This window comes from Hyperolius riggenbachi, chromosome 3 (genome assembly GCF_040937935.1).
Source record: "Hyperolius riggenbachi isolate aHypRig1 chromosome 3, aHypRig1.pri, whole genome shotgun sequence".
NCBI lineage: Eukaryota > Metazoa > Chordata > Amphibia > Anura > Hyperoliidae > Hyperolius > Hyperolius riggenbachi.
Window position 1 is genome coordinate 301,872,992 of NC_090648.1, and position 26,896 is coordinate 301,899,887.

Here is a 26,896-nt window from a genome sequence, read left to right on the forward strand (position 1 = left end):
GGCACTCTTCAGAGCTCACTCCGAGTTACTACATGGTCCCAACTCATCCCAACACGTGTCCGCCTCTCTTCGGACACTCCTGTCATTGTATGGGATGCATAAGCACAACGTATGAAATAATAAAACATTACAAACCTTGTTTTCAGTTCCTTTTTGCCCACGTTAAAGATGGCTGCAGCGAATCAATCTAGTGACACACACAACCTTCGACAGGGCGCATCCTAGTGACGTTTCATCATGGCGCCCACCTGTCCAGTAGCAGATTAGATCATGGGATTGCAGTAAAGGTGACAGAGCAATCCATGGAGGGAGGCAGGTCTGCAGATGTGGACCATGGCTATCCTGTGGTTACAGAGCGACAGAGCTCGGAAAATAACAGGGAGTCGGCAGAGTTATCTAAAGATGGGCATGGCTTTACTTCGAGGTGTCAGAAGATGCTGAATATCACCATGGAAATAAGTAGGAGTGACACTCCCTTACCTCTCTTACCACTTGTGCTTGTACAGTGCAAAGGCCAACTCCACCCTGTTTTTGCTTTTGTTATTTATGTTAATTTAGAATGTAAAGGTGAATGATACAGCCACAAGTCAGACAACAAATGCGTGAAAAAGAAATGCTAAATACAATATCTCTTCAAAGAGCACTACCATTTTTATTATTGTTATATTACAGCTGGACTTACTGGATTATTTGTACTTATTGCCATCTGGGTATTTCCTCCTTGCCTTATTTGAACTAAAGAAATGTCCTGTTCTATCTGTAGAATGTTTTCTTTTTAACATAGAAAGGTGCCCAGGTGATACTTTATTGCAGAAGTTGTAATTGTCACTTTTAGATATGATTTCCACTCTTCTAAAATCACCACATTGCCATTGTTTAACAACAGTTCAGTGGCAATTGGCAAATTTATGAATAGCATGACAGCCACTCTATAAACTAGAGTGCATGGGTGGCTTCTGCTCCTGCTTTGGATTTATTGTAGGAATAATAATCTGTGGTTAAGCCAGTGGCCGGTGTCTATTCCCGGTATTTTAGACATGCTTTATTGATATTGCATCAGCTAATGAGCGTCTACACAGAAAAAGCAAGCCCTGCAACCCTGCCTACACAGGTCTAGAAAAATGTTTCTGCCTATCCACAATGAAAGTTAATGTGCCACTTACTGCTACTTTTTATTTTGTCAGTGAGAATTAACGGTTGTTGCTGGAGTTCCATTACTCTGTTCCAAAATATTTTTATCCTCTTTTAAATATAGCATTATAAAAGCAAAGAATCCTGGCAAGTTATGACCAATTCTTAGAGCTATAAAGAAGCTCTTTTTAATAGACTGATTGAAGAGGTTTTAATTCACTTTCTGTCCTTTTTCACACCCACAGGAGCATCAAAAAGTCATTGAATATTATCAACACAGACAATAATAATAATAATAATAATAATAATAATAATAATAATAATAAACATTTTACAAGGTTCTTACCCTTCCTTTATTGTTCCTCTGCTTTGAGTGGAGTAAAGCTTTATCTTATGTTGCTTACTATAGAATAAAACACGGTAGGTGACAGAAGATCTAATACTTAATATTAACCAAATTTATTTAGATTTTTGAAAAACATGCTTTTGCCGATGGTTTGTAACTTGAAACATTTGCTGGATAGTGTAGAAATGCCTGTCAATGATACAATCTTGATTGTACAATTTTACTGGATATTCAATCCTGAAAATTCAAATTATGGCCTGTACAAGTTTTAAGCACTCTCTCAAGCCAGCTGCCTTACTCACCAATTTACATAAATAGAAGGTAAGCAGATTGTTTGTTTCCATTACAGCTTCAAGGAAAACTGTATTCTTTAACATGAACCCAGGGGTGCTTATCATTGTTTAAGTAAAACTGAATCGAAATAAAAGGAAAAAGTCATATACTTACCAAAGCCCCCTGCCCCCGTTGCATCTATACAACCAACTGGTTGAATGCGCCTTCAGGGATCTTTGGAAGAATTAGGAAGCACTAATGTCTCTGAGTATTTTTAAAGATTGGCCACTCTGTACTGCACATGCGTGAGCGCGCATGTGTAATACAGAGTCGCCTGTCTTCAGAAGCTTGAGGATATGAGTGCTTCCGAGGACTACCAGAGGCAGGTAATCTGAACTGGGGACAGCGCTGGGATGTGGGGGTTGTGAGAGAAATGGCTAAGTGCATGTTTCTGACTCTAGATCCTAAAGAAGTTTCCCCCTTCGTCCTACATCAGCCCGTACCAGTGCTAGGACCCACTAAGTGTGGCCTCCCTGCGCATGCGCACTAGCAATGTCCCGCCAGGGCTGTGGTGGATACAGCCTAGCCTGATGGGGTCCGTGCTAGTACACAGACGAAGACAATTCGCGTCTGCAGAGTAGTGTGGACCTGATACGGCCCGTTTTCTCAGAAGAGACCCGAGTGGGTCAGTGCTAGTGCCCCCATGCAAGCTTTTTTTCAGGGGTCCCAGCGCTGAATGAGGCTGCGGAGGAGGATGAGTAAAGCCTCTATATGTTTGCAAATTTTTTCTACAGGTACACTTTTAATGCTGTTTCACTTACTATGTTTTACAAGCATATTATTAGAATGAAGGAGAACACATATTCAATGAATTGCATTGACTTATATAATTAGGGGAGTCATTTTGTTTATCATATTCTGAAGTTCTCAGTTAAAAGTCCTTCTGTGAGTTTTCTTCTGCAGGTTTGAAAACTATCGCAAAAAACTGGCAACATCTTCATTTTTCAATTCATCATTATTTCATAATATTTCCAGTGGAAGATGAAAACAGTTTTTTTTTTTAACTATTTGTATTTGCTAAATCAAGCAGATTTTGGCCTACATTTATATATTTTGTTGTTTTGTTAGGTCCATATGCCAAGTTACTATTGGATGCCATGAAGCAGTCTGGCTGGTGAGTCGCGTACATAGATATTCCTGTGCTTGAGTTTACAAACGTAGAGAACATCATGGCTGCTCCAGAATTGACACACATGAATTATTCTGGTCTTTTGGCTAGGTAGATGCAGTTTAGGTACTGATTATATGTAAGTAGCCATAGAACCTGCATAACTTAGATGTGTCAGTATTTAAAGGGATGATTAACCTTGCCCCAGGTACCTTTTAGCTAGGTTCATATGCATGCTTTAAAAAGCCATTAAGCTTTGGTAATTTAACAGCATATAACCCTTTAGCAGCAATATTAGGGAAAACGCTATTTGTGCTGCAGGCAGGGCTGCGGAGTCAAACAGCCGGAATGGGAGCAATCCTTACACCATCCTCTTGGTCCTGAGCACGTCATATAATTTTATCGGGACCCAGAAGTTGATGTCGGCGCTGCTGGTGGAGGAATAGAAAAGGGAAAGCCTATCCAGTGTCCAGAACAGGTACCGTATATACTCGCATACAAGCCGAATTTTTCAGCCCAAAAAATGGGCTGAAAAGTCCCCCCCTCGGCCTGTATGCGGGTCAGCTGCCTGTGCCCCCCGCTGTGTCTGTCCCCCCATGTCCCGCAGCAGAGTAAGTGCGGCTGTTAACAAGATTAATGTGCCCCAGAGCGTGCGGCATTGCAGAGAGCAGGAATTCCTTTCATGTAGCTTTTGCCGTCTCCACTTCCCTCTCTCCCGATAGGCTGCAGCCGGGAAATGTACACTCGCTTCTTGTATTCTGAATGCTGCACCCTCCGTGGCAAAGCTGTGCTGTTATGTGCTGATACATGTGTTTATGGGACAGGCGGCCACACGCTGTGATTATGCTCAGAGATGTATACGGACATGGCTGCAGCTCACTATGGGCCATATGCAATTCACTTTTTCACCTGAGTTTTCTCCAAGGTCATTTTCACAATTTGAAAATAAAATGCCTTTTAAACCCCTAGCAAGCAAACAAATACTCAAAATAATTTTGACAATACCTTTCCACCTACTTTTTGGTATTTTTTCCATTGCAAAGTGCTAAAAAGTGTTATTAAATTGAAGATGAAAATGTATCTCCTAGGTGAAAACTCAGGAGAAAAAAGTGAATTGCATATGGCCCTATGAGTCCATATACATCTCTGAGCATAATCACAGTGTGTGGCCGCCTGTCCCATAAACGCATGTATCAGCACATAACAGCGCAGCTTTACCAAGGAGGATGCAGCATTGAAAATACAAGAAGCGAGTGTACATTTCCCGGCTTCAGCCTGTCAGGAGGGAGGGAAGTAAACGGTGAAAGTTACAAGCACGAGTCTTCAAGAGACTACATGTGCGGAAGACAAGCAGAGAGAAGACAGCTCATATAGTGCACATGGAGATCTGCAGGGGAGATGGAAGTTATTCATGGCAGATGTGGGCTGTGTCTCAAGGATCAGTTACATTCTCTGCCTGCAGCTTTGCCGATCCTGTGAGAAGAACTTAGTGCCCTGGTGAGTCCAGCTTCACCTCACTGATGTGTCCTTTGTTTGGCTGGTGTGAATTATAATCTGCCATCATGGGGAAATTCTCTAACTCCAGTTAGCATTTGAGAGTCCAGACTCCAAGATTTGTCTTGTACCTGGTTGTCAGAAGGATTTGTGTCTAGAAGTGTCTGAGAGCTAAGCAGATGTGAGGGGCAATTAGCAGAGACATGGGTGCACATCTGGCTATGTGGAGAGGGCTGCTTTGGAGTCTATTTGGCTATAGGAAGGGGTGCTGTCTCATACTGGGAGCACATCTGACTTTTTTTTTTTTTTTACTGGATATTGGGATGCCTCTTATTGGGGGACCATCTGGTTGTTTATCCTGGGGAGAGGGCTATACTGGGGAGGGGGCTTATATGCGAGTCAATCACTTTTTCCTGGTTTATGGGGGAAAAGTGGGTACCTCGGCTTATATGCGAGTCGGCTTATATGCGCGTACATACAGTAAAATATAAAAGCACTCCCTGCGCCACTCTACGTGGCTGCATTAGGAAGCATGAGTTTAACTGGTGGAGGCGCTCACATGAGATAATGCAGGCAGGGCTGCTAAAAGGTTTATTTGCACCCTACTGCTGCCCTTAAAATGGCCATATGATACATTTTTTATAAAGCTGTAATGCTCTGTCCCTTTTTTTTTTTCTTTAATCCGCTGTTACTTTTTAGGTTTTCATATACTAAGAGACATTGAGCATAAATATCCAACACTGAAACTTAAATCAGTTTTCATTAAATGAAGCTGAAACTATTTTATCTTGTTTTATTTCTGGATAGCGATAAGAGAAAAGCTTACTTTTTGAGCTTGTACTGCAGTCTGGGCTCCTGCTGGGTATATTTTCTAACCAGTGAATATCATATTTTCCAGTATGGTTTCCAAGGACAGACATTTTGCCTGTGAAGACTGCCAAGGATCAGTGAGTGGAGGTTTTGATGCAGATACGTCAGAAGTAAGTAACATTTTCTGTATAAACCATCCAGTGATTTAATCGGATGTTGTGGGAAAAGCTCCCTTATACAGACAGACGCACCTGTAAAGGACTATGCCATCAATCATTTTAAAGTCTAACTGTACCCAAAATTGAATAATAAAAATTATAATAGCAATCATGTTCTTAACCATTTAAGCACCAGCAGTCTCTAGCCCCTTAAGGACCAGAGACTTTTTGGTATAAAAACAGTCTCACCAACGTCCTGCTGCAAGGGCCCACTTGTGCCACTCTCCTGTCACTGCAGGGCTCCGTGAGCCAGTCAGGAGAGTATTTCATTGGCTCCTGACCCTGTGATCATTGTGAGCCAGAGTGATCTGTATCTCGGTCAGGAGCAAATTTCATTGGCTCTTGACCCTATGTAAGCCAATCACAAGGCTCACTGCTTGTTTAAAGAAAAAAAAAAAAAGTCTCCAGCCAGAGACGATGGCTACAAAAGTGGTTAGAGTAGTGCACAAAATATTATTTTCATAGGCAACATGTGATTTTCAAATTCCAATTTAGCCCTAACCTTGGCCCATATGCAATCTGAGTTATCTCATAGGAGATAATTTATCATCTTCTCTTAAAAATAACTTTTTAGCACTTTTCAATAAAAATAAAAAATACCAACAAGTAGGTGAAAAGTTAGTACCCACATTCATTTCAGTATTTTCTTGTGTGTTGATGGTTTAAAAAGCATTTTATTAATAACGTGAATATATCACCTAGGAGAAAAATGTAATTGCATATGAACCCTTGTGTCTGAAAATCACCTAATGTCTGCTACCTGCTCTGACCTGTTATTTAGAGAAGGGAGAGAGGGCCTCAAGATTGTATGATTATAGAAGAGTGCCAAAGAGTATTTTCACTTTAATGTACCCATGTTTTGTTCAAATTGCAACTTATCTTTTATGGTTCTCGTACTGCATGTCCCTATTTGATGTGTCTCTTTTAGTGCCTCCATTAAAGTGTACTCCCAAATAAAGTGGCCTCTAGCTTATAGCACCTCCCATAATGTCCTTCCTACAGTTAGTGTGTGTGTGTGTGTCAGTCAGCCAAATACAGGGCAATATTGGAAGAAAACCTCTTGGAGTCCGCAAAAGACTTGAGACTGGGGCGGAGGTTCACCTTCCAGCAGGACAATGACCCTAAACATAAAGCCAGGGAAACAATGGAATGGTTTAAATCAAAACATATCCATGTGTTAGAATGGCCCAGTAAAAGTCCAGATCTAAATCCAATCGAGAATCTGTGGCAAGATCTGAAAACTGCTGTTCACAAACGCTGTCCATCTAATCTGACTGAGCTGGAGCTGTTTTGCAAAGAAGAATGGGCAAGGATTTGTCTCTAGATGTGCAAAGCTGGTAGAGACATACCCTAAAAGACTGGCAGCTGTAATTGCAGCAAAAGGTGGTTCTACAAAGTATTGACTCAGGGGGCTGAATAATTATGCACACCCCACTTTGCAGTTGATTTGTAAAAAAAAAATGTTTGGAATCATGTATGATTTTTCGCTCCACTTCTCACGTGTACACCACTTTGTATTGGTCTTTCACGTGGAATTCCAATAAAATTGATTCATGTTTGTGGCAGTAATATGACAAAATGTGGAATATATATATTAATCTATCCCCTCTAGAGGCCTTATGTTGTGCTCCCTTATAGTGGCCTCATGTTTTGCTCCAGCATCCTTAAAGGGGTTCTTTCGCGAAAAAAGTAGGCAGTTAAAAAATGTGACAGATGACAGGTTTTGGGCCAGTCCATCTTTTTAAGGGGGATTCTCAGGGCTTTCTTTGTTTTCAACAGCATTTCCTGAACAGCAGTTTAACTGCCAAAATAGCAAGATACCAGCCGGCCTCCCTAATCACTTGCACACTATTATGTCAGTTAGATTTTGCAACTGTTGTTCAGGAAATGCTGTTGAAAACAAAGAAAGCCCTGAGAATCCCCCTTAAAAAGATGGACTGGCCCAAAACCTGTCACCTGTCACATTTTTTAACTGCCTACTTTTTTGGCGAAAGAACCCCTTTAACTCTGGTACTCTTTAACTGATACTTAGATCGCAGCCTTCTTCCAGGATGTACATAGAGTATGGAGACCTGAGTGAAGATGAGGTATTTATCAGTTTGCTTAAGCAGTGGCTTTTTAAAGCAGACTTAAACCCAGGACTTCCTCTCTGCTTTAAAAGATATGCAACAGCATAATAACCTTTAAAGAAAAAAACATTTCTTTGTTGCAGCCCACAAAACTCCTACTGAGATGCTGCAGTGTAGTTATTTCCTAGTTTCATGGGAGCACAGAATGTGTTTACATATAGCCTGTCTGAACAGCACAACTATGGCACAGATCAGACTGAGATGACAGCTCAAACTACAGTGGCTCATTACTTACAGATAATGGAGAATTATGCTGGGAATACACGGCTCGATTCTGAGCCATTTAGATGGCTCGATAGATAATTTCCAACACGTCCGATCTCCCGCCCAATCGTTTCCGCACTCGATTCCGCATTGAGTACAATGGAAATTGATACGAAAACCGAGCGGAAAATAAGAAAACCACCTGGGGAATCGATCGGGCGGGAGAATCGAGCGGGAAATTCGAGCCTTGTATGCCCAGCATTAGACAGGCTGTTATCTCTAAATATAGACAGGGTGGTTGATTACAATCAGCAGAAATAGCTCAATGACAGAACGAATCCTCACGATCCTTAGCACTTCTTCCTAGTGATGACTCAAAACAAACACAGAAATGCACATAGCGTAATCCTGTTTCTTACTAATAACACTTTTTCCTTCACCGGTGTAAAAGTCACCGTGCTCACACTGTGCAGTAACTCTCCTTAGTGTACAAATTTGAAAGCTTACACGCTCACCAGATGCATTTGCTGACCCAGCGACAGACCAGCTTCAAACACTTTTTAGCTATGCAGTCTTCAGCCTTATCTCTCCTATGTGTGAAGGAAGCTGTATCGCATATATTTCTGCTGATCGTAACCAATCAGCAATAGGATCTGGTGAGCGGATTTTACACTACTTTGGTGTCTGGATTGGTGTCAGCGCAGTGGACTCTTTATGCTGGACTATATGATCTATAAGAAAAGTGGTAATATGCTGCTGTTTATTGCATATTATACTGTTTATCTATATACTGTATGAATCACTGATGGGCGTTGAGCGCTTTACTACATTACAACTGTTACAGATATAGTGCGGTAATACCTCTCCCACAGTATAGCGGACCATCTAGACCAGGGGTCTCAAACTCGCGGCCCGCGGGCCATTTGCGGCCCGCGATACAATATTTTGTGGCCCCAGGGCCCCAGAGCTTGTAGGGGCCCCCAGTGGCTACAAGAGGAAAAAAAAATTTTTCAAATCGGCCTTATAGTTTTTGAGAAAATCGATTTTAAAGTTGCAAAGGAAAAAAATACACATTTAAAAACCCGCCGACTTTAATGGTTAATAGCAAATCCACCTTAAATGCTAGAAACCCTAAATTTGCAGGATATGTTAAGGAGATCATTAGGAATAAGAGGAAAAAACAATTTTTCAAAAAGACCTTATAGTTCTTGAGAAAATCGATTTTAAAGTTTCGAAGGAAAATAGTATACTTTTAAATGCGGTAAATGTCACTTTTAGTAGCAAGCCTAACGGTAGTGTAATTTTACATGTATCAAAAGAAAGAGCAATACATTTCCTGACAGAGTTTCCAGGGGGTCCATACGCAGCCGCAGCGCTTTGGCCAGGGATCGCTATACAGCCGTAATATGGCTGTATGAAGATTCCGGGCATTTTTTCCTATTTTCCCAATTTTTTTTTTTTATGTTTAGAGTGGGCGGGCAGAGGCGGCGATCCGCCGCGATTGACGTCAGGAGGGGCAGAGCTGAAGCTGAAAGCTCTGCCCCTTCCAGGAAATGCCGGCGGATTGCCCCCGGGGCGATTTGGGGGCTCTGCAGCCCTCGTTTTGCGGCGGGGACACGTGAACTCCCTTATGCGGCCCAGCCTCATCCTGACTTTGCCTCCTGCGGCCCCCGGGTAAATTGAGTTTGAGACCCCTGATCTAGACAGTGTTACACTTGTCCCAGATAATACTAGGATCACATTCCAGGGGAGCGCACACACACACCATACAATTTCTTTCTTTGATAGACAGGGTGGGTTTCTCTGTTTTCCTTCTCTCCTGTGGAAGAGTTTAGGTTCTCTTTAATAGCTGACCTTTGCTTGTGAGTACCCCCACTATTCACTGTATTTATACAGCTTTATATTGTGCTATATACTCCACTATATTGGCTCCCAGTCTTTCCAAGGGGTTTTGCATTTGAAGACACTTTAAGGGACCTTGTGCAGTTAGTAAATTGTGGAAAACTAGCTTTAAAGGAGCATACATTATGCTGGGAATACGCAATGAGTTTTTTCGGCAGATTTACTGCCCGATCGATTTTTCCAATCATTTTTCTGATCAATTTCCATTCACTTCTATGATAAAATCGATCAGAAATACAATCTAAATCATATCGGACCTGTTGGAAATTATCTGTCGAGCCATCTATCTGCCAAAAAAACTCGTGTATTCCAATGACTACTCAAATGAAAATTGAATTACCAGTGGATACAATTCCCTCACAAAGGAGTTCTTGTCATTTTTATCTAGACCATTCTTTATGTAGCCAAACAAATGACTAATATTTATTTTTGTGTCCTTGCAGATTGTACTGTGTCAAAATAATATCCATAGCCAAGCACACATGAACAGAGTGGTCACACATGAGTTGATTCATGCTTTTGATCACTGTCGCGCACATGTTGACTGGTTTAACAATGTGCGACACTTAGCCTGCTCCGAGGTATGTTTGTATTTTATTTCATTGCGCTGTTCTGTTTTCAATCCCAAGTCCAAACTTGTGTTTTCTAACGCAAAATACGTCATAAATTGTAATGCATTAAGCCATTTTGCCTTTTTATTTTTTTTCCTATTACTAGGATGGCTGGGTTTGCAATGTTGACTTCCAGTGCTAATCTCAGATGCTGCTTGGCTAGGCTGAAATGCAAACTATGAGCTGTCCAAACTATTCTCCCTATCCCATAATCGCCCACAAGAGGTAGTCTGTGAAGAAATGGGAAAGGGGGCACCAGTCATTTTCTTCCAGTGAACACAGTTGACCCAACCCACTTTTCCCTTGTGTTGAGTTGTGTGATGTCAGCTTAGTGAATCTTACCATTTAAAGCCCATTCAGTGCTTGTGGTATTCTCCTTGCACTAAAAGGCAGTGGGGCAGGCATATGGTGGAGGGGAATTCCAAGAAAATATCTGATCTCTAGCTGCCATGTGGCACAGGATGCTATTTTCAAGTCACTCAGTGGTTCAGCTCAATTCACTAGTTTACATTTAGCAGCTGGTGGTACTCTGCGGACCTCTAATATTCCTATTTTTCTTCCGTGGGAGAGTTTCTCACTTCCTGTGCTGTCACAAGAGATTACAGAGGAGAGAAGAAGCTTCCGGGCACCAGTGTGCATAGCCAAGTCACCTTTTATTCAAAGCTCCCAACACCTTCAAGACATATATGCATAAACCTGCTAGGTTTATGCATATATGTCTTGAAGGTGTTGGGAGCTTTGAATAAAAGGTGACTTGGCTATGCACACTGGTGCCCAGAAGCTTCTTCTCTCCTCTGTAATTTGATATATTATCTACTGGAGGCACAGTGGCACTCTGCACCTGCCGCTCCCAACCTGCCAGAGCTTCATCTTGTGCCGATTTTTTTCTTGTCTTGTGGATTATATATGATTGCTGTCACAAGACAGGAAATCAAAACAATCTTTCCAGAAGCAACAGAGCGTACTGCAAACGTCAAAGAAGTTTTATTTATTCACTATTTTATGTAAAAGTAGTACAAAATGTTCGGAAAGGCATTTTGCTCTAAAATCAATTTTTGGTGATTAGTCTGATGACCATGGAACCTGGATGTTGCACCATAAGGCATCCAGGTCATGAAAAAACACTATGTGCTTTTTGAGACGTGACAGAAGTGGTGATGTGCAATTGCCTTCTGTTTTTATGGAGTCAATGATGTACTTTGCTGTGCTGTCAGTAGTGGGGTTTAACTGGGTACCCTCTATTGTTACTTCCTCAAGCCCTATACATCTATAGTCATACAATGTTGTATCTTGCACTTAATCCAGCACTGGTACGCCACACTGTTCAGCCAACACTTCAAGTTGTAGAGGGTGCTGTGATTGGTGGTGGTTCCCTGAGGTTTCCCGCTAGGTCACCTAAACCATACTAGCTCCCTTAAGCCTAAGTAGCCTAAAACAATTGTGTTCAATTTGGAATAATGAAAATTAAAGCTATAGGTACTTTATAAGCTAGTAGTTTTGGATGCCTGCCTGGCCTACAAGAGCATTAAAATTATTTGCCTGGCTTAACCCACAGTCCTGATATGATGCATTATGGCTTGTTTTCTCTTTATGTGCAGGAAGTGATAACTTGCACGTATGCTTTCAGAAGGCTGCACTGTAATTGGTAACATTTATTCTGGTCCACTGACTCAAATTTATTGAAAAAGACACGTTCAGCATTTATTAGAAATCAGTCTATATATTTCTTTTGGCAATAGAATGACATAAATAATTGCAAAGAGATATTTATTGCTTTAACTAATACAGGCAGTTCCTTACTTACAAATGACTTGTTACACATTTTCATACATACAAAGTGGTCTCCATGTACAAAATATATACTGTATTCATGCTTTTGTATTACACTACCACATTACAATATCGTAAACTTCAAGGGACCTGGCCAAGTAGTTTACTATATCAGAATTTGCCATACATTGTATATTTATACAATTGCATTTGCTGGGACCTGAGGACTGAGTTTAATATATCTAGAGGTTTACTATAACAAGATTCTACTGTACTTATTCTTGTTGGTCTAGTATTGTATAAGCTGTTGTAAGCAGTTTAAAACAAATTAAAAGCATGTTGAAAACAGACAAACTGTTTACACTACAGTATATGTCCAAATCCAGAGTTGCCAGAAAGTAAGTCCTTTATCCATGTTTTACCGTTTTTAACATAGGACTCAACTTACAAATAAACTCCCGGGAACTGTTTGTAAGTAGGGGACTGCCAGTTCTGTTTCAATTTTTTTTTTTCTTTTTAGTTACAATATACAGTATACTCAAAATCCACTTCAATATTTTATAGTCAATTTTTGTTATGATCGCTTCTGCAGCGTTTACTGCTGACTGCAGTGGTATTGCAAACCAAGCAGTTCTAATGTCATTACATGCATTTGCTTGCATAGTTTGGTTTGCACTTAAACTAGTTGCTGATTTCATCTGCAGTCGCTCTGAAGTGAATGACAGTTTAATATGCTTTTGTGTAAACAAACATTGTCTGCTGCAATGGAGGGGCAATCCCTTTCCTGCAGGCTGCATATCATTGTCTGCCTTTTCCTGCTATCAGCCTGTGATTAATTACCATTCACTTGTGTGGGAATCTGCAGGTCTGCTCCCATTGGATGACCTCAGTATAAAGAACTGCTTCCTGCAATGCCTCATGGGCTACCATAGTCTCAGATTCTGTCTGTTACTCTGCTCGTGCCCCACCTCGTTCCTGGTCCGTGTGGACTGCGCTGACTCCTGCGAAGGGGTCAGCGAGTCCTCCTAGTTCTGCTCTTGTTCTAGAAGTTGTTACTTGCTTGTCTTGTGTCATATATTGGTTCATCGCCAATATATACGCATACTTGCGCATTTTGTTATTTTTCTTGTATTCGTGTTACGTTGATACATCAGTGTCGCTGATATATACGTACACGAACTGTTTATTTCCTGTGTTCAGTTAGTCAGCCTTCCAGCACGTTTTGGTAGTTTGCGCGTATCGTGAGCACCCGTGCTGAGCTAGTATCCTGCTCCTGGTCCTGTTTGTGGATTGCGTTCATCTCTGCGAGGAGATAACGAATCCTTCTGAATCCTGTCCTGTTACCGTTTGTGGATTGCGTTCATCTCTGCGAAGAGATAGCGAATCCTTCTGAGCCCTGTTCCCTGTATTGCTCCAGTGCTAGTCAGTGTTCCTGCTTATGTCATATATCGGTTCATTGCCGATATATACATATGTTAGTCAGACGTTACAAATAGTTTCATTGATAGCTGTAATTGTAATACGCTAGGAAAACATACTTATTGTATATTTATCTGTGTTACGTTCATCTGTCTTGATCCTGCTATTTCCTGACTATCCTGTCCTGTCTTGGTGAGGCACGCCATCGCTGCAAACGCATTGGCTACCTCATTCCAGTCTGTTTTATTGTGGACGCTTGCTGTCACTAAGTAGTGGCTAGTTAAGCAAGCGTTCATTCTGTCTACCTGTCCTGGTCTCCTCAGTCCTGGTTTATGCGCTCAGCGCTACTTTGCGCTGAGACGTTATTACGAAAGTGTTGTTTGTGGCTGTTCGGATCTGCACCGGCTCTGTGCACCACAATCTCCTATTGGAGTCAGTCCTCTCCTCCACTAAACTGGGGATATCCTGATTCCTTGTGCTGGTGTGTGTACCTCCTTCACGTCAGCTTATGTGTTGCATGCTGACTGTGGAGATTACACCTCCAAGCTTAACAATTTTAATAAAGAAAATCGGGGCGTTGACTTGTTTACTGGCCAGCCCGTTTGCTTAAAGAGAAACTCCAACCTAGAATTGAACTTTATCCCAATCAGTAGCTGATACCCCCTTTTACATGAGAAATATAATGCTTTTCACAAACAGACCATCAGGGGGCGCTGTATGACTGATTTTGTGCTGAAACCCCTCCCACAAGAAGCTCTGAGTACCGCGGTACTTTTGGCAGTTTGTTACAATGTAACAAGGTTCACAGACAGGAATTAGCTGTTTACAGCTGTCTCTAACAACCAAAACACCTAGGGGCAGCTACATAACCTGCCCACAGTAAAAATGTCACCATGTAATAAATGTCAGAATGTAAATCGGGCAGAGGAAAGATTTTACAATGAGCAAACACTGACTAAATCATTTATACATAATTATGGTAAAAAATGAAGCACTTTTTTTACTATATTATTTTCACTGGAGTTCCTCTTTAAAGGATAAATAAATTGGGCAGTAGTGCTCCACTGTGAATGCCTGGCCCTGCGCGCATCTCATGGTCTGGAGCGTTCTGTGCTTGTGTAGTGGTACTATGCAGGCGCAGAAATGCTCCCGGTGATGTAGGCACGCACGCGGCCGGCCCGCGCATGCACAGTAATGCATGACTGGCCGAACTTGCCAATTTATCGGAGAGGCAAACAGGAGCAGCCAGGAGGGATGGCAAGGGAGCCCGCTTCCCACATGGAGCTAGAGGAAGCTTTCATCTCCAGGAAGCTGTCCTTTGATCATGCATGGCAGCCACCAGAGAAGGACATGGACTAGAGCAGAGACATTGAGTGGTGAGTTCAGATTGGAGGAAATGGTTTGGGCACACATACTGATGGATCTGCATGAGAATGACAAGGAACGATATTAAAGAGTGAATGCACGGGAGGCCTGTGGGGCTTGCTACTAATTGTTGATTGTTTTCAGCTGAGCAGTAAGAGACAGCTGGGACTATCAGGCGGACGAGCCTGAGGACTCTGCCAGGAGACAGCACCTGATTGGCTGGAGCGGCACTGTGAGGGAGCTGGGACGACGAGACTCACCTTCTACAAGCGGGCAGCAGCGTGGAAACCTTTTCTCCCCCTCCCTGTCGGAGCCATGTCGTCGCTTCTTCAGCACCTCATATTGCGTGCTGAGGCAGAAGGAGGAGAAGAGTGGCTGCTGCGGTGCTTGGAGGAGCCGGAGGCAGCCGCAGCGAGTCCTGAGCCGCCATTGCCGGTGGTTGTGGCGCAGCTGAATTCCCCTGCTCGCTCGGCAGCCCGCCCGCCGGAGGAGTTAAACCTGTCGGCGGGGGAAGGGCATGCTTATCATGAGGAGAGGCGTGAGGGGAGGCAAGAAGGAAGGAGTAGGTCGGGCTCCAGGCAGTCCGGAAGCCAGTCCCGCCCACGGAGGAGTGCCAGGAGCGGGACTCGGAGGCATGGGTCGCCGCGGCAGGAGCCGGTGGTTTCCCTGGAAGGACCTCGCACAGCCGGCACAGGAGAGGGTGAGAACACTTAACAGATGATAAACAGGCTGGGTCAAGTGGTTGGGTCTTTGGCAGAGGCTCTGTCTGGGTTATCTAAGCAAGTACGATAAGAAAGGGGATGACAAGACCGAGGAGGATAGACGCAGGGCCATCCCTAGGACCTGGCAGAACTGGCTGCAAGCGTTCTGTATTTTTGCTGCGGTGATGGGTGAAAAGCATCCGGAGAAATGTTCAAGTTTGTTCCAGCACGTGGATATTATCCATGAAGCTTATCGCAATTATGGCTGGCTAGCATGGTACGTGTACGACGAGGCGTTTCGTCAGAAGCTTTCGGTCCACCCGTCTTTGAAATGGGGCAACAAGGAGGTCGGCCTTTGGCTGAATGTCATGCTGCCTCAAAAGCCGCAGCCTTCGTCCAATAGGCCTGCTGGAGCAAACCCACAGCCTTTTCGTAAAGGAGTGTGTTTCGCGTATAATGAGTCGCAATGCAGGTTTCTCTCACAATGCAAATATAGGCATGAGTGCAGCGTGTGTGGGGGATCGCACTCGGCTAGTAGATGCTACAGGAAGCCAACCACAGGTCAACCTGCTCACGCAGGAGGTCAAAAAGGCTCGGACACCGGTGAGGCTGTCAGAAATGCGCCCGTGGTTAGAAATATATCCAAACCGGTCGATGGCAGCTCTGCTCCTGAAAGGCTTTGAGTCAGGTTTTGAAGTTCCGCAGTATTCGGGCCATGGTTGCCCATGGGTTGAAAATTTAGCTTCAGTTCGGTGGTTTCCTGAGGTAGTAAAATAGACAAGGAGATTAAAGAAGGCAGGGTTGCTGGCCCGTTTTGTGAGCCGCCGTTTATGCCGTTCAGGTTATCACCTCTGGGAGTGGTCCCGAAGAAGGAGCCTGGTTCTTTCAGGTTCATTCATAATTTATCATTCCCAGATGGTGGGTCGCTGAATGATCAGGCTGACAAGTGTGGCATCGGTCTCATATTCCTCCTTTGACGATGCACTGGCGTTGCTTCCGTAGGCTGGGAAAGGCTCACTTCTGTCTAAGGTGGATATAAAATCCGCTTTTCGCTTGTTGCCTGTACACCCGGACGGCTTTAGCTCATTGGGATTTCAGTTTAATGGTTTTTATTTTTATGACATGTGCCTTCCAATGGGGTTTTCTTTATCATGTTTTTATTTTGAGGTGTTTGCATCATTCCTGCAGTGGGTTGTCTCAGAGTTGTCACCAGCTGCCGAACTTATGCACTATCTGGATGATTTCCTGATTATTGGTAGGGAGGGCGGCTCGGAGTGTGAGGACACATTAACGGTTTTTTGTGCAGTGGCCGAACGCTTCGGCATTCCGCTTGCAGGGGAAAAGACGGTCTCCCCTTGCACCAATCTGGAGTTTCTCGGGATCTCCATTGACACACAGGAAATGTCTTTCTGCTTACCTGAGGTTAAGATTTTGCGCATGCGATTATTGATTTCCCATTTTTTGGTTTCTAAGAAGGCCAAGCTTCGAGAAATACAGTCTCTGCTAGGTCTGTTTGCATTCGCGTCTAGGATTATCCCTATGGGCCGGGTTTTTTGTCGCCGGCTGTCCTTTTTGACATGTGGCCTTAGGTCTCCGTTCGCTCACGTAAGATTGACTCGCCAGGTGAAGGAGGACTTAACAGTGTGGGATAGATTTTTGCAGAATTTTAATGGTAGATCCATTTGGCAATCCGAATTCATTGATTCAGAGTCGCTTGGTTTATACACGGATGCGTCCGGCTCCGTCGGTTTCGGTGCCTTCTGGCAGGGGCACTGGTGCGCCGAAGTTTGGCACCAGTCCTGGAGCTCACCTGAGATCCGGCGCAATTTAGTTCTTTTGGAACTTTTCCCGGTAGTGGTGGCCCTGGTCATCTGGGGCCCTTCTTTTTGCAACAAGCGCATTTTATTGCACACCGACAATAGAGGTGTGCTATTCGCGGTCAACTGTTTGTCCTCCTGCTCCGAGCTGGTGTTAAAGTTGTTAAGGTATCTAGTGCTGCTATGTATGGAACGTAACATATGGTTGAAGGCGGCTTATGTTCCTTCCAAGGATAACCGCATCGCAGATTCCCTTTCCCGCTTGCAGATGCCGCTGTTTCGGGAGCTGGTTCCAGATGCGGATATGATTGGAGTGACCTGCCCGGCTTTCCTGTGGGATCTATTGTGGGATTGAGCGGAGAATTTATGAAGAATGCAGTTGCAAAAAAATCTTGGGACGAGTACTGTTCCTATTGGATAAAGTGGTGTTCTTTTTGCAGAGGTTTGGATGTGGACTTTATAGACCCAGCTGAACCTGTGGTTGCAAGATTTGTGAATGAGATTACCACTCAGAGGGTTTCTTATGCTAGTATTTACAAGATGCTTTCAGGTATTACGTTTTTTCATACATTTTTTATGGTTCACCTTCATTGCTGTCATTATACTCCGTGAAGCTTTTTCTCCGAGGTTTTCGTCGGGCACGATCCTGCCCGGATTCTCGCAGGCCTATATCATCGGTTTTGTTAGGTAAGATAATTCAAATTCTCCCATCGGTTTGTTTTTCGGGTTTTGAAGCGTTCTCTTTCGCTGCGTGTTTCTCGCTCTGTTTTTTCGGGGCTTTCAGAATTGGAGAACTCACAGCCCCAAACAGATCTGGGGTGTTGGTGGTTTCCCGTTCTGATGTTACAGTTGGGGACCAATGGCTGTTCATTTTGTTGAAAAAGCCAAAAAATGACCAGTTGGGTTCCGGCAAGTCCGTGATATTAGCAGAGGCGGGTGATCTTGCTATTTGCCCGGTCACCTTGGTGTCCAGGTATTTGGATACCCGCCCTTCGGCCGGGGATTCTCTATTTGTTCATATAGATGGTTCACCGGTTACCCGATATCAGTTTAGTTCGGTGCTATCCAAGGCGTTGGACAGATTGGGTTTATCGGGGGATAACTTTACCCCCCATTCCTTTCGGATTGGGGCGGCCACTACAGCAAATTCCTTGGGTCTGTCTGGTGCACAGATACAGCAAATAGGTAGATGGCATAGCGATAGGTACAAAATTTATGTTCGCCCATCGCTGATGTTTTAACTCTGCTTATTTTCAGGTCCTCCAGGAGGGTCAACGTATGGATTATTGGACATTCATATGTTTTCTGGGCTCATGACAGAGCGGTTCGTAGAGTGTATGGGTCTAATTTATCTTTAAATGTTGATATGTTTTCTGTTTTTTGGAAGGGCAAGAGGGGCCTTAGATGGGGTTCTTTGTTGGATCAGGTGTCCTTGGCATGCGAAACCCTTCCACCCCCGGGAGTTCTGGTTATTCATGCAGGTGGGAATGACCTGGGGAGGATGCAGACTGGTAGATTGATTCGTGAAATGAAACGTACTTTTTATTTGCTAAAATCTTTGTTCCCATCTACGACCATAATTTTTTCCCGTCTCCAGCCTCTACCTGCACCTTCTTGGATAGAATTAGGCGCAGGGTTAATCGGGCTATGTCCATTTTCCTACACAACTTGGGCGGTTTTTCCTTTCGACATAGGGAGTTAGAAGGTTTTGTGGAAGGATTGTTTATTTTCGACAGTCCATTTGAACCCAATTGGCCTTGACATATTTAATAATAACATACAGGAAATGGTTGAGAGGGCCGTGGTTGGGCGGGTCGAGGCTGCAGTTTGACTCCTTTGCCTCGACGGTTGTGGCTGGTATTTCAGCTCCGCTGAAAGTACTTATTCTTGTAAGTTTAAAATAAATGTTGGAGTGGTATTGAGCAGAAAGCTCGGTGTGTAGTTATTTCTGGTAACCTTTAATAAAAGCCACGGCCTATTACCTGCACTTGGTGTCTGTGTCCAATTATTAATGTATATATGCTACGGTCCCCACATGGCATCCCATGGCGCTGGAGGGAGCATAGCAATACTTGTAATAGAGCGGGGAAGGAAATGGCCATACTAGTCATATGGAAAATACACTGTGTTGACCTATATGAGAGTCTTCACAATTTTCAACTTCAGACAGGGTCTACACGTTAGGATACAAACTTATAGCTTTAATTGACTTCCAACATCATTCAGGATGTTAACTTCAAAATGATTCCAAATAACCATGTTTTATAATACAGATATTTCCTGTACAGTTCTGTAATCTAGACTTTTGTTTTACTGTAGATCAGAGCTGCAAACCTTAGTGGGGACTGCTCAATTACTAATGAAATCAATCGATTCAATTTTGGATTTAAACAACATCATCAGGTATGTGAAGAGGTGTCATAGTTGTTTAGTACATACATGTACCCCTCATGTAAACTGATCTGACCTGCTCTCTGGCCTCCTAAACAAATCATGTGGTGGGTATTTTCTTTAACCACTTCAGGACCACAGTCTTTTCGCCCCTTAAGGACCAGAGCCTTTTTCTCCATTCAGACCACTGCAGCTTTCACGGTTTAATGCTCGGTCATACAACCTACCACCTAAATGAATTTTACCTCCTTTTCTTGTCACTAATACAGCTTTCTTTTGATGCTATTTGATTGCTGCTGCGAGTTTTACTTTTTATTATATTCATCAAAAAAGACATGAATTTTGTCAAAAAAATGACTTTTTTAACTTTCTGTGCTGACATTTTTCAAATAAAGTAAAATTTCCTATACATTTGAGCGCGAAAGTTATTCTGCTACATGTCTTTGATAAAAAAAAAACCATTCAGTGTATATTTATTGGATTGGGTAAAAGTTATAGCGTTTACAAACTATGGTGCCAAAAGTGAATTTTCCCATTTTCAAGCATCTCTGACTTTTCTGCGCACCTGTCAGGTTTCATGAGGGGCTAAAATTCCAGGATAGTCCAAATACCCCCCAAATGACCCCATTTTGGAAAGAAGACATCCCAAAGTATTCAGTGAGAGGCATGGTGAGTTCATAGAAGATTTTATTTTTTGTCACAAGTTAGCGGAAAATGACACTTTGTGACAACAACAACAAAAAAAAAAGTTTCCATTTCTTCTAACTTGCGACAAAAAAAAAATGAAATCTGCCACGGACTCACTATGCTCCTCTCTGAATACCTTGAAGTGTCTACTTTCCAAAATGGGGTCATTTGTGGGGTGTGTTCACTGTCCTGGCATTTTGGGGGGTGCCTAATTGTAAGCACCCCTGTAAAGCCTAAAGATGCTCATTGGACTTTGGGCCCCTTAGCGCAGTTAGGCTGCAAAAAAGTGCCACACATGTGGTATTGCCGTACTCAGGAAAAGTAGTATAATGTGTTTTGGGGTGTATTTTTACACATACCCATGCTGGGTGGGAGAAATATCTCCGTAAATGACAATTTTTTTTATTTTTTTTACACACAATTGTCTATTTATAGAGATATTTCTCCCACTCAGCATGGGTATGTGGAAAAATACACCCCAAAACACATTATACTACTTCTCCTGAGTACGGCAATACCACATGTGTGGCACTTTTTTGCACCCTAACTGCGCTAAGGGGCCCAAAGTCCAATGAGTACCTTTAGGATTTCACAGGTCATTTTGAGAAATTTCGTTTCAAGACTCCTCACGGTTTAGGGCCCCTAAAATGCCAGGACAGTATAGGAACCCCACAAATTACCCCATTTTAGAAAGAAGACACCCCAAGGTATTCCATTAGGAGTATGGTGAGTTCATAGAAGATTTTTTTTTTTTGTCACAAGTTAGCGGAAATTGATGTTAATTGTTTTTTTTCACAAAGTGTCATTTTCCGCTAACTTGTGACAAAAAATAAAATCTTCTATGAACTCACCATACTCCGTACGGAATACCTTGGGGTGTCTTCTTTCTAAAATGGGGTCATTTGTGGGGTTCCTATACTGCCCTGGCATTTTAGGGGCCCTAAACCGTGAGGAGTAGTCTTGAAACCAAATGTCGCAAAATGACCTGTGAAATCCTAAAGGTACTCATTGGACTTTGGGCCCCTTAGCGCACTTAGGGTGCAAAAAAGTGCCACACATGTGGTACCGCCGTACTCAGGAGAAGTAGTATAATGTGTTTTGGGGTGTATTTTTACACATACAGATGCTGGGTGGGAGAAATATCTCTGTAAATGACAATTATTTGATTTTTTTTACACACAATTGTCCATTTACAGAGAGATTTCTCCCACCCAGCATGGGTATGTATAAAAATACACCGCAAAACACATTATACTACTTCTTCTGAGTACGGCGATACCACATGTGTGACACTTTTTTGCAACCTAGGTGCGCTAAGGGGCCTAACGTCCTATTCACAGGTCATTTTGAGGCATTTGGATTCTAGACTACTCCTCACGGTTTAGGGCCCCTAAAATGCCAGGGCAGTATAGGAACCCCACAAGTGACCCCATTTTAGAAAGAAGACACCCCAAGGTATTCCGTTAGGGGTATGGTGAGTTCATAGAAGATTTTATTTTTTGTCACAAGTTAGTGAAAAATGACACTTTGTGAAAAAAACAATAAAAATCCAATTTCCTCTAACTTTTGACAAAAAATAAAATATTCTATGAACTCATCATACACCTAACAGAATACCTTGGGGTGTCTTCTTTCTAAAATGGGGTCACTTGTGGGGTTCCTATACTGCCCTGGCATTTTACGGGCCCAAAACTGTGAGTAGTCTGGAAACCAAATTTCTCAAAATGACTGTTCAGGGGTATAAGCATCTGCAAATTTTGATGACAGGTGGTCTATGAGGGGGCAAATTTTGTGGAAGCGGTCATAAGCAGGGTGGCCTCTTAGATGACAGGATGTATTGGGCCTGATCTGATGGATAGGAGTGCTAGGGGGGTGACAGGAGGTGATTGATGGGTGTCTCAGGGGGCGGTTAGAGGGGAAAATAGATGCAATAAATGCACTGGGGACGTGATCGGAAGGGGGTCTGAGGGGGATCTGAGGGTTTGGCCGAGTGATCAGGAGCCCACACGGGGCAAATTAGGGCCTGATCTGATGGGTAGGTGTGCTAGGGGGTGACAGGAGGTGATTGATGGGTGTCTCAAGGTGTGATTAGAGGGGGGAAATAGATGCAAGCAATGCACTGGCGAGGTGATCAGGGCTGGGGTCTGAGGGCGTTCTGAGGTGTGGGCGGGTGATTGGGTGCCCACAAGGGGCAGATTAGGGTCTAATCTGATGGGTAACAGTGACAGGTGGTGATAGGGGGTGATTGATGGGTAATTAGTGGGTGTTTAGAGGAGAGAAGATCTGCGGGCGATCTATTGGTGTGGGTGGGTGATCAGATTGCCCGCAAGGGGCAGGTTAGGGGCTGTTTGATGGGTGGCAGTGACAGGGGGTGATTGATGGGTGGCAGTGACAGGGGGTGATTGATGGGTGATTGACAGGTGATCAGTGGGTTATTACAGGGAATAACAGATGTAAATATTGCACGGGCGAATTGATAAGGGGGGGTCTGAGGGCAATCTGAGCGTGTGGGCGGGTGATTGGGTGCCCGCAAGGGGCAGATTAGGGTCTAATCTGATGGGTAACAGTGACAGGTGGTGATAGGGGGTGATTGATGGGTAATTAGTGGGTGTTTAGAGGAGATAAGAGATGTAAACAATGGATTTGGGAGGTGATCTGATGTCGGATCTGCGGGCGATCTATTGGTGTGGGTGGGTGATCAGATTGCCCGCAAGGGGCAGGTTAGGGGCTGATTGATGGGTGGCAGTGACAGGGGGTGATTGATGGGTGGCAGTGACAGGGGGTGATTGATGGGTGATTGACAGGTGATCAGTGGGTTATTACAGGGAATAACAGATGTAAATATTGCACGGGCGAATTGATAAGGGGGGGTCTGAGGGCAATCTGAGCGTGTGGGCGGGTGATTGGGTGCCCGCAAGGGGCAGATTAGGGTCTAATCTGATGGGTAACAGTGACAGGTGGTGATAGGGGGTGATTGATGGGTAATTAGTGGGTGTTTAGAGGAGATAAGAGATGTAAACAATGGATTTGGGAGGTGATCTGATGTCGGATCTGCGGGCGATCTATTGGTGTGGGTGGGTGATCAGATTGCCCGCAAGGGGCAGGTTAGGGGCTGATTGATGGGTGGCAGTGACAGGGGGTGATTGATGGGTGGCAGTGACAGGGGGTGATTGATGGGTGATTGACAGGTGATCAGTGGGTTATTACAGGGAATAACAGATGTAAATATTGCACGGGCGAATTGATAAGGGGGGGTCTGAGGGCAATCTGAGCGTGTGGGCGGGTGATTGGGTGCCCGCAAGGGGCAGATTAGGGTCTAATCTGATGGGTAACAGTGACAGGTGGTGATAGGGGGTGATTGATGGGTAATTAGTGGGTGTTTAGAGGAGATAAGAGATGTAAACAATGGATTTGGGAGGTGATCTGATGTCGGATCTGCGGGCGATCTATTGGTGTGGGTGGGTGATCAGATTGCCCGCAAGGGGCAGGTTAGGGGCTGATTGATGGGTGGCAGTGACAGGGGGTGATTGACGGGTGATTGACAGGTGATTGACAGGTGATCAGGGGGGATAGATGCATACAGTACACGGGGGGGGGGGGTCTGGGGGGGGGGGTCTGGGGAGAATCTGAGGGGTGGGGGGGTGATCAGGAGGGAGTAGGGGGCAGATTAGGGACTTAAAAATAAAATAGCGTTGACAGATAGTGACAGGGAGTGATTGATGGGTGATTAGGGGGGTGACTGGGTGCAAACAGTGGTCTGGGGGGTGGGCAGGGGGGGGTCTGAGGGGTGCTGTGGGCGATCAGGGGGCAGGGGAGGGGGAAATCAGTGTGCTTGGGTGCAGACTAGGGTGGCTGCAGCCTGCCCTGGTGGTCCCTCGGACACTGGGACCACCAGGGCAGGAGGCAGCCAGTATAATAGGCTTTGTATACATTACAAAGCCTATTATACTTGTTACATGCGGCGATCCGGGTGCTAGTAACCCGCCGGCGCTTCCGAACGGCCGGCGGGTTACAACGAACGGTGGGCGGAGCCAGTCCCCGGCGGCTGATCGCGTCACGAATGACGCGATCGCCGCACAGACACTCCCGCAGCCGCCCCCGCCGATGGGCGTATTGCGGTCGTTTGGGCCCGGTCTTTGCCGCCGCCCATCGGCTGGGGGCGGTCCTCAAGTGGTTAAAGGGTCCATATAAGCCTAAGGTTCCTTTTACACCACGTCAATTGCTTTCAGTCTCAACTGAAAGGGCAACTGATGTGCAGCCCATGTTTCCATATGGCCTCAGGAGTTTTGGAGTCGCCTCTGAAACAACAATGCCAGTTGAGTCGTGCCTGATTTAGAAGGCCTGGTCTGTTATATATAATATTATATATATATTAGTAAGCATTAGGGCTGGTTTACACTTGGCTCTTTTGCAGAGCCAGCGATCAGCAAAGAGCTGCTGCTAATGTATCCCTATGAATACATTCTCACTGCAGCGTTTGCGATCAATTGCAAATGCGCTGCATGCAGTGCTTTGGTGACGATTGTGCTGTGATTCTTGTTCTATTGAACGGGAATCACAAGTGCAAATTGTGGTAAAACGCAAAATTTCGGTTCTGTCATCAATGTGAACTAGCCCTCAGTAAGCAGCAGTAAGCATTCGAGCCAGAGGGATTACTACACCTGCCAGGCAAGTAGTATATTTAAAGGACACCCAAGGCAAAATAAACGGATGAAATAAACTATTGTATCTATCTTACTACTTCTAAAAATGACTTTTTAAGATATTCCAGTTTTATTTTTAAATCTACTTTTTAAGTTTTTTTTAACTGTTTTTTTGTTTTTGCTCAATGACACATTCATTGAAGTATGCCAGAGCTAAAATCTATGAACTATTGACCCTTTTTAACGTTTTCATGCTCTCAGAAGTCATTTTCTGCTAGGAAAGTGGTTTATAGTTGGAATTTCTTATCAGTGAGGGTCACACTATAGTTACTTCCTGCCTGAGCCAGGACTGAGTCAGCCACTTGCATACCTGATATTTAACTCTTTCAGGCAGAGATAGAAAAAAGGAACACAGCATAGTTATTTGTGTGCAAGGCACTGTACATACCCCTATCACTCTTAACTACAGGTTTTCACTCTTAACTACAGGTTTTCTTATATGTTGAAGAAGCACACACTTTCTCTACTACTGGTGTCCACTCAGCCTGTCACTTAAAGTGGACCTGTGTCAATGTTTGTTATGAACAATGAGTCAGCAGATAGCAGTACCAGATCATTCTCAGTAGTTCCTAGATTAAGAGTAGAACTGCAGAAGTCATTGGAAACCTTGAGAGGAGTAGTCCAGGGTGCAACAGGCAGTTGGTGCAGAATCAAGCCCTTTGTGTAACCTTTCTGCTGCAGTTGTGCCATGAGCCTAGAATGATGATCAGAATATTCAACATTATTTTAAGGTAGCCTTTACTTAAGGTTTACAGGTCAGGCATATGTATAAAGGATTCCAGAGTCCTTTTCTAACTGTTGGAATAGATACTGCAGACTCCAGAACTTATGACCCCCCCCCCCCCCCCCCCCCCCTTTGCCTTTTTATGTGGCAGGCACACAAAAAAGGCAGATTGCAGGAAGAGTCTGACAGGACTGTGCGCGCTCACACCATTCCAAACCATCAATGTGCTCTAAGCAAAAAGTACAGTTCAAATACAGAAACCAGGTAGAGCAGAAAGGCTTGGCACTATTGAATGTTTTATTGCTATAGATACACACAGTGAGAGTCCATAATAGACATATAAAAGCAATATTTATCGTGGCAAACGGTGGGGGTATCGGGTGAGGGCAGTGGGCGCCGCTGGGTGCACAACCTGATGACCGTTTCGCTAGCATGTAGCTTCTTCTAAGGCTCAAGGCACCAGCCTTTAATGCACACTGGGTCAATAGTACCAATATGTAACTACTCTTGTGTTTTCACAGGCTTGCGTCAGAGATCGAGCTCTCCGTTCCATATTGGCTGTAAGAGATATCAGCCGAGAGGCAGCAGAACGTGCTGTGGATTCAGTGTTTAAATCGTGTTTTAATGATCATGAACCATTTGGCCGAATACCTCACTGTGATAATGATGCAGACATGGCGTATAGAGACTTTAAAAACCGAAGCCGATATTATGCAAACATTTAGAATTGTATTTCTAACTATTCCATTTGTTTCTGAAATATTTTCAGTGCGGCCGTATTATGCAGCGTACTATGTGTGAGACTGTGTCTCTATAGTTGGGAACTTTTTTTTAATATTTAAAATAAATTAAAACCTTTTTGATTTGTGATATGATTATCATATTCAATAAATTGCTTAAATATGTTCATTAGAGTGTTTTTTAATATTTATATGAAGCTGAAAAGAAAAGCACAAGTCATTTAAAAGGTTCTATCCTGCTAGACAGACCATACCAACTTTTCAGTTCACTTCATACTTCAACTTTCAGATCA

The 26,896-nt window shown here is 43.8% G+C and overlaps 2 protein-coding genes across 2 annotated transcripts in view; one reads left to right on the plus strand and one right to left on the minus strand.

Annotated features, from left to right (window-relative positions):
- The window catches only part of RPAP3 (RNA polymerase II associated protein 3), a 63,298-nt gene extending 63,072 nt beyond the window's left edge, over positions 1 to 226 (minus strand). Inside the window, exon 1 of the mRNA XM_068276599.1 lies at positions 136 to 226. The gene's annotated coding sequence lies outside the window, so the exon portion shown is untranslated. The remainder of the gene's footprint in view (positions 1 to 135) is intronic.
- Positions 93 to 26,770, plus strand: ATP23 (ATP23 metallopeptidase and ATP synthase assembly factor homolog). The gene is made up of 6 exons (XM_068276602.1): positions 93 to 459; positions 2,879 to 2,924; positions 5,311 to 5,392; positions 10,119 to 10,256; positions 19,678 to 19,761; positions 26,385 to 26,770. The coding sequence occupies exons 1-6, from the start codon at positions 303 to 305 to the stop codon at positions 26,586 to 26,588; spliced, it is 711 nt and encodes a 236-aa protein (XP_068132703.1). The 5' UTR covers positions 93 to 302; the 3' UTR covers positions 26,589 to 26,770.
- Positions 26,771 to 26,896: the final 126 nt, after the last annotated feature.